Consider the following 8,503-nt stretch of genomic DNA (forward strand, 5'->3'; position numbering starts at 1 on the left):
GCACGACAGGCCTCCCTGTCCATCACCAACTCCTGGAGTTCACTCAGACTCATGTCCATTGAGTCAGTGATGCCATCCAGCCATCTCATCCTCTGTCATCCCCTTCTCCTCCTGCCCCCAATCCCTCACAGCATCAGAGTCTTTTCCAATGAGTCAACTCTTCACATGAGGTGGCCAAAGTACTGGAGTTTCAGCTTCAGCATCATTCCTTCCAAAGAAATCCCAGGGCTGATCTCCTTTAGAATGGACTGGTTGGATCTCCTTGCAGTCCAAGGGACTCTCAAGAGTCTTCTCCAACACCACAGTTCAAATGCATCAATTCTCTGGCACTCAGCCTTCTTCACAGTCCAACTCTCACATCCATACATGACCACAGGAAAAACCATAGCCTTGACTAGACGGACCTTTGTTGGCCAAGTAATGTCTCTGCTTTTGAATATGCTGTCTAGGTTGGTCATAACTTTACTTCCAAGGAGTAAGCATCTTTAATTTCATGGCTGCAGTCACCATCTGCAGTGATTTTGGAGCCCAAAAAAATAAACCAGAAGGAGAAAAAGTTAGTGAGGTTACCTTGAATCAGATAATAAAGGGCCTCACAGCCTGTGATAAGAGTTTGATTTTTTTCAATGAGTGACATGAGGGACCATCGGAATGTTTTGAATAGAAGATTGACATACTTTAATATATTTTAAATGACTACTCTGGATATGGTTGGGACAAGATTATGAAAGTCAGTAGCAAAAGGAAAAAGATTTGTTAAAACCTATTGCAAGAATCTAGGTGAGAGATGATGGCATTTCAGAAAAGGACAGTTGTAGAGTCAAACATGACTCTGTTTTTGCTCTGAGCAACCAGAAGAACGGAGTTGCTATCAGCTGAGATGGAGAAAACTTCAGGTAGAGCAGGTTTGGAGAAGACCAGTAGTTAAGTTTTAGATTATGTTTGAGATGTCTATTTGGCATTCCATTGGAGACATAAAGTAGTAAGTTGATGTTATGAGTCTGACATTTGGGAAGGAGGTCTGGAATTAAGTTTTAAGTTTGAGAAAGTATGAAAGTCGCTCAGTCATGTCTGACTCTTTGAGACCCCATGGACTATGCTGCTGCCGCTGCTAAGTCGCTTCAGTCGTGTCCGACTCCGCATGACCCCATAGACGGCAGCCCACCAGGCTCCCCTGTCCCTGGGATTCTCCAGGCAAGAACACTGGAGTGGGTTGCCATTTCCTTCTCCAATGCATGAAAGTGAAAAAATAAAGTGAAGTCGCTGAGTGGTGTCCTACTCCTAGCGACCCCATGGACTGCAGCCTACCAGGCCCCTCCGTCCATGTGATTTTCCAGGCAAGAGTACTGGAGTGGGGTGCCATTGCCTTCTGCGCCATGGACTATACAGTCCATGAAATTCTCCAGGCCAGAATACTAGAGTGGGTAGCCTTTCCCTTCTCCAGGGGATCTTCCCAACACAGGGATTGAATCCAGGTCTCCCACATTGCAGGCAGATTCTTCACCAGCTGAGTCACAAGCTGTTAATAAATATATGGTGCCTAAAGTCATATGATTTAATATTGCATAAGGATGAGGAATGTTAGGTCCAATGAATCAAGGTAAATTGGACGTGGTCAAACAGAAGAGGAAGAGACTGAACTTTGACATCTTAGGAATCAGTGAACTAAAATGGATGGGAATGGGCAAGTTTAATTCAGATGACCATTGTATATACTACTGTGGACAAGAAGCTCTTTGTAGAAATGAAGCAGACCAAATAGTCAACAAAAGAGTCTGAAATGCAGTAATTGGGTACAATCTCAAAAACAATAGAATAATCTCAGTTTGTTTCAAAGGCAAACTATTCAGCCTCACAGTAATCCAAGTCTGTGCCCCAACCATTAATGCCTAAGAAACTGAAGATGACTGGTTCTATGAAGACTTACAATGCCTTCTTAGAACTGACACTTAATTTCAGATGTCCTTTTCATCATCAGTTCAGTTGCTCAGTCATGTCCAACTCTTTGCAACCCCATGGACTGCAGCACGACAGGCTTCCCTGTCCATCACCAACTCCTGGAACTTGCTCAAATTCATGTCCACTGAGTCAGTGATGCCATCCAACCATCTCATCCTCTATCATCCCCTTCTCCTCCTGCCTTCAATCTGTCCCGCTTCAGGGTCTTTTCTAATAAGTCAGTTCTTTGCATCAGTTGGCCAAAGTATCAGAGCTTCAGCTTCAGTATCAGTCTGTCCAATGAATAATCAGGACTGATTTCCTTTAGGATTGTTTGGTTTGATCTCCTTTTCATCATAGGGGTTTAGAAGGCAAAAGTAGGAAGTCAAGAGACATCCAGAATAACAGGCAAGTTTGGCCTTGGAGTACAAAATGAAGCAGGGCAAAGGCTAACAGAGTTTTGTCAAGAGAACACACTGGTCATAGCAAACACCCTTTTCCAGCAACTCAAGAGATGACTCTACACATGGACATCACCAGATGGTCAGTAACAGAATCAGATTAATTAAGTTCTTTGCAACCAAAGATAGAGAAGCTCTATGCAGTCAGCAAAAACAAGACCTGGAGCTGATTGTGACTCAAATCATGAGTTCCTTATTGCAAAATTCAGGTTTAAAAAGAAGAAAGTAGAGAAAACCACTAGGCCATTCAGGTATGACCTGAATCAAATCCCTTATGATTATACAGTGGAGGTGATGCATAGATTCAAGGGATTAGATCTGATAGAGTACCTGAAGAACTATGGATGGAGGCTCATAACATTGTACAGGAGGCAGTGACCCAAACCATTCCAAAGAAAATAAATGCAAGAAGGTGAGCTGTTTGTCTGAGGAGGCTTTACAATGCTGAGGAAGGAAGGGAAGATAAAGGCAAAGGAGAAGGGGAAAGATATATCCAACTGAATGCAGAGTTCCAGAGAATAGTAAGGTGAGATAAGAAGGCCTTAAATGAACAATGCAAAGAAATAGAAGAAAACAATAGAATGGGAAAAACTAGAGATCTATTCAGGAAAATTGGAGAAATCAAGGGAACATTTCATGCAAGGGTGGACACAATAAAGGACAGAAATGGTAAGGACTTAACAGAAGCAGAAGAGATTAAGAAGAGGTGGCAAGAATACAGAAAAGAACTATCCAAAAAAAGGCCTTAATAACCCAGATAACCATGATGGTGTTGTCACTCACCCAAGGCTGGTCATCTTGGACTGTGAAGTCAAGTAAGATTTAGGAAGCATTACTACAAAAAAGCTAGTGGAGGGGACGTAATTCCAGCTGAGCTATTTCAAGTCCTAAAAGATGTGGCTGTTAAAGTGCTGCACTCAATATGTCAGCAAATTCAGGAAACTCAGCAGTGGCCACAGGACTGGAAAATGTCATTTTTCATTCCAATCCCAAAGAAGGACAATGCAAAAGAATGTTCAAACTACTGTAAAATTGCACTCATTTCACATGCTAGCAAGGTTATACTAAAAACCCTTCAAGCTCGGCTTCAGCAGTCCATGAACTGAGAAATTCTAGATGAACATGCTGTGTTTCAAAGAGGCAGAGGAACCAGAGATCAAATTGCCAGCATCCATTGGATCATGGAGAAAGCAAGGGAGTTCTAGAAAAATGTCTATTTCTGCTTCACTGACTATGCAAAAGCCTTTGACTGTGTAGATCACAGCAAACTGTGGGAAATTCTTATATAGTTGGAAGTAGCAGACCACCCTACCCATCTCCTGGGAAACCTGTACATGTGTCAAGCAGCAAGAGTTAGAACTTTACATGGAACAACTGACTGGTTCAAAATTGGGAAAGGAGTACAAAAAGGCTATATATTGTCACCCTGCTTATTTAACTTATATGCAGAGTACCTCATGTGAAATGCTAGGCTAGATGACTCACAAGCTGGAATTAAGATTGCTGGGAGAAATATCCACAACCTCAGATACACAGACGATACCACTGTAAGAACAGGAAGTGAAGAGGAAATAAAGAGCTTCTTGATGGGGATGAAAAACAGAGTAAAAAAGCTGGCTTGAAACTCGACATGAAAAAGCTAAGATCATGGCATCTGGTCCCATCACTGCATGGCAAGTAGAAGGGGAAAAGAAGGAGAAGTGATAGATTATCTTTCCTTGGGCTCCAAAATCACTGCAGAAGGTGACTGCGGCCGTGAAATTAAAAGATGCTTGCTCCTTGGGAGGAAAACTATGACAAACTTAGACAGCATAGAGACATCATTGTACTGACAAAGATCCATATAGTCAAAGCTATGATTTTTCCAGTAGTCATATATGGATGTGAGAGTTCAACCATAGAGGAGGCTGAGAGCCAAAGAATTGATATTTTGGAATTGTGGTGCTGCAGATGACTCTTGAGACAGCAAGAAGATCAAACCAGTCAATCCTAAAAGAAATCAATCCTGAACATACCTTGGAAGGACAGTTAGTAGCTGCAATACTTTGGCCACCTGATGCGAAGAACCCACTCATTTCCCTGATGCTAGGAAAGATTGAGTGCAATAGGAGAAGTAGGTGGCAGAGGATGAGATGGTTAGATAGCATCCCCAACTCAGTGCTCATGAATTTGAGCTAACTGTGGGAGATGGTGGAAGACAGAGGAGTCTAGTGTGCTACAATCCATGGGTCCCATAGAGTGAGACACAATTAAGCAACTGAACAACAAAATATATAGATGGTGCTTCAAGTTGTAGGCGTTGGTGAGACCACTAAAAAATTAGTGTGGTTAGAAAAGGGAAGATCAAAGACTAAACTCGAAACTTCAATAGAAACTGGTCTGGGGAACAAGGAGTGAAGGAAGGAAGAATGTAGCCAGGGTGACATAGAACCTAATTACTCAAAGTGTGTTCTGTGACCAGTAGAAGCAATGTCTCACTGGGAAGTTTAGGATCTCAGACCCTACAACAAACCTACTGAGTCAGAACTGCATTTTGACAAGATTCTCTAGATGTTTATATTGTATGGTTTGAGAAGCACTATCCTAGATGACAAAAAAGAAAAGAGTGATGAACTGTCAAATGTACTAATATATGCAAGAGGATATATAGACGTGACCACTGGCTTTAGCATTGTGAAGATCACTGGCACCTTCAGAAGAGGTTTTGAATAAAAGAGAAGTTTTGTTGGGAGTTGAGAGGGCAGCAGCACGACTAGGTTAGATTTAAGAGGAAAATGGAAAGAGAAGAATTGGAAACAACCAGACTAGAAAACTCTTTAAAGGAATTTTGCTTCTAATTGGGCTTCCCTGGTAGCTCAGCTGGTAAGGAATCCACCTGCAATGCAGGAGACTCCCGCATTCAGGTCTGAATGCAGGTTCAATTACTGGGTTGGGGAGATTTCCTGGAGAAGGTAGAATACTACCCACTGCAGTATTCTTGAGCTTCCCTGGTGGCTCAGACAGTAAAAAATCCACCCACAATGCGGGAGACCTGGGTTCAATATCTGGGTTGAGAAGATCCCCAGAAGAGAGCATTGCAGCCACTCCATAATTTTTGCCTGGAGAATCCTCATGGACAGAGGAGCCTGGTGGGCTACAGTCCATGGGGTCACTAAGAGTCGGACATGACTAAGAGACTAAACACAATGAGGGCAAAGAAATGGATGGCAAGTGGTCAGACAAGTAAAACCAAGAAATTACTTTTATTCCCTTAAGATGGAAGAAACAAGGATGGATTTGGATGGGAACGATCTAAGATCTATCTCTAAAATAAGCTGAACCAAAGAATATAATGTCTTTCTGACAAGATACACCTCTCAATTTTAGCAAATGAAAAGAAATTCAAATATGTTTTGTGCGTCTTTGAGATTCTGTTAAGAATGATTATGCAATTCACCAAATGGAAAACATATAAATATGGAATAAGTTTCTTTAAGATTCTTGTTAGATACTGAATCACCCAGCATCAGTTGAAGTTAAGTCCCACAGTGTAAACAGTTGTGCTTCTAAAACATAAAAAAATTGCTGTGATGTTCATACATACCAAGATTCACCTTTAAAAAAATCATAAAATGTTTTAAACTCCTATGCAATGAACACGTGTCCACCACAACTACAGCAGGAAAATTTTAAAAGAACCTGCCACAAAATCATGGGATCTCAATTGTGGTTTAGTTTTGCCTGGGACAGTCTATAGCATTGAATCGCATAGCTCTTTGTCACTGCCCCTGTTTCCCTTGGGAAATGTAAGCCACCATCCCTGGAAACATTTAAGTGCTGAGGTGTTTAGATTGACTTTGAAAACTACTTCTTCAAATATTGTCTGTCTTTCCCTGTTATCAAAGATTCGGAGGACTTAGGAGAAGACACAGAAAGGCCTGAGACCCAGGTTTTCAGTATCAATCTTTGCCACAGATTTGGGGAAAATAATTTGATACCTTTGTATCCCAGTTTCCTCGTATGTAAAATAAGATTGGGCTTCATATATAATGCCTACATATCCTTCCATTGTTAACATTTTAAGTCACCTTAGTGAAGTATAATTTACATAAAATAAAATGAAAATATTTTAGCATATAGTTCCATGAGTTTTGACTGTTATATCCACCTCCTCAAACAAATGCAAAATATTTCCATCACCTCAAGAAAATTCCCTCATGCCCTTTGAATCAATCCCCTACTGCCTAGGAGGCAACCACCTAGGAGACCAGATTTCTCTGACCACAGCTTAGTTTCACCTGTTCTAGAACTTTATATAAACACAGCAGAGTCATATAGTATGTGGGCTTCCCAGGTGTCACTGGTGGTAAAGAACTCTCCTGCCAACGCAGGAGCATAAGAGACAGGTTCAATACCTCGGTTGGGAAGATCCCCTGGAGGAGGATATGACAACCCACTGCAGTATTCTTGCCTGGAGAATCCCATGGACAGAGGAGCCTGGTGGGCTTTAGTCCATAGGGTTGCAAAGAGCTGGACATGACTGAAGCAACCATACACACACGCATACCGTATAAACTCTTTGGTGTATATTTCACTCAGGAAAATGTTATTGAGATTTATTTGTGTTGTTGCCTGTATCAGTAGTTCATTCCCTTTTATTGCTAACTGGTATTCTTTTGTGTGAATAGACTACAATTTGTCTATTAATTCTCCTGTCAGTGGACATTTGTCATTTTCCATTTTAAGCTGTTCTGCTCAAAGTTGCTATAAAAGCCTCTTACAGATCTTTGTGTGAACTGCTCTTACTGATTCTATGTAGAAATGAATTTGCTGGCCATGGGAGTGTTGACTTTTTTAAGAAACTGCCAAACAGTTCTCCAAAGTGATTGTACCATTTTATCCTTCCAGCCGCAGTGCGTGAGAGTTCCATTTTTTGTACATCTTCATCAACATTTTTGATAGGATTTTAAGTTTCTCATTCAAATGGGTTTTCTAAATTTTTTGTGAGTTTTAAATTTGAAATAAGGGTGATAAAATTCATGTTTCTTTTCTTCTGCTCTGCAATAAAGGAAAAAATGTTTCTGCATGTAAAAGGGAAAGTTCACCTGGGAAGATTTGTGATGAGAAGTCGGGATGTCATGCTGCAAACAACTTTCTTGGATTCTATAAATACTCTGCCGACTACTTACGAAAAGGGGGAATATTTTGCATTTTTGGAAACCTATGGAACCCACTACAGTAGCTCTGGGTCTCTTGGAGGACTCTATGAACTAATATATGTTTTGGATAAAAAGTCCATGGAGCAGAAAGGTATACTGAGAAATAGAGCTCTAGCTTCCAATGTTGTTTGAATCAACCACTATTTCTAGCACTAACCTCTTCCAGTGGTTAGCACTAAAAACAGTGGTAGAGTTCTATAACCTGCTTCTTTGAAAAAATTAATTCCCTGCCTTTTGGCCTCAAAAATCCTATCAAACAGCAAGTTGACTTCCACCTCAAACAAGATAACTTGGCCATGTACTACTCAGCAAGGCTACTGAGAAATGCACAAATTCGTATTGCAATATAATGTTATTTGGTGATGCTGCTTTTAGTGAAGCACTATTTACAAAGGGCTTCCCAGGTGGGGCTAGTGGTAAAGTACCCACCCGCCAATGCAGGAGACCTAAGAGATGCAGGTTCTATCCCTGGGTTGGAAATAGACCCAAGGAAGGCATGGCAACCCACTCCAGTATTCTTGTCTAGAGAATCCCAAGAACAGAGGAGCCTGGTGGGCTACAGTCCATTGGGTCACAAAGAGTCGGACCTGACTGAAGCAACTTAGCACAGTCCACAGCACTATTTACAAGGTAAAAGAAAGTACAAGAGACATCATTTATATAACCTCTTGCTTAATCTGTAGACTGGTTCAATTATATGTGTGCCAATTATCTTCAAAGTATTCTTGAGAATTGGAAAGGAAATGTTATAAAGTTTCTCCCAGAGTGGAAGGAAAAAGCAGTGGTAACAACATATAAGTCTAAAGCAAGAGTAGAAAATTAGTTTTACCTCATATGATGACAGTTCTAACCATAGAGTGGTAGTTGAATTGGGGCCATATTGAGGAGTCTTCTGAGCACAGATGA

General features: G+C 41.0%; 1 protein-coding gene across 1 annotated transcript in view; it reads left to right on the top strand.

Moving 5' to 3' along the window:
• C9 (complement component 9) overlaps positions 1-8,503 on the top strand; it is a 67,311-nt gene that overhangs the window by 41,137 nt on the left and 17,671 nt on the right. The window contains exon 7 of the mRNA XM_010853736.1: positions 7,448-7,688. Within this exon, the coding sequence (XP_010852038.1) occupies positions 7,448-7,688 (241 nt within the window). The remainder of the gene's footprint in view (positions 1-7,447; positions 7,689-8,503) is intronic.

The sequence above is a fragment of the Bison bison genome, unplaced genomic scaffold (assembly GCF_000754665.1).
Source record: "Bison bison bison isolate TAMUID 2011002044 unplaced genomic scaffold, Bison_UMD1.0 scf7180017864331, whole genome shotgun sequence".
In the NCBI taxonomy this organism is placed as follows: Eukaryota; Metazoa; Chordata; class Mammalia; order Artiodactyla; family Bovidae; genus Bison; species Bison bison.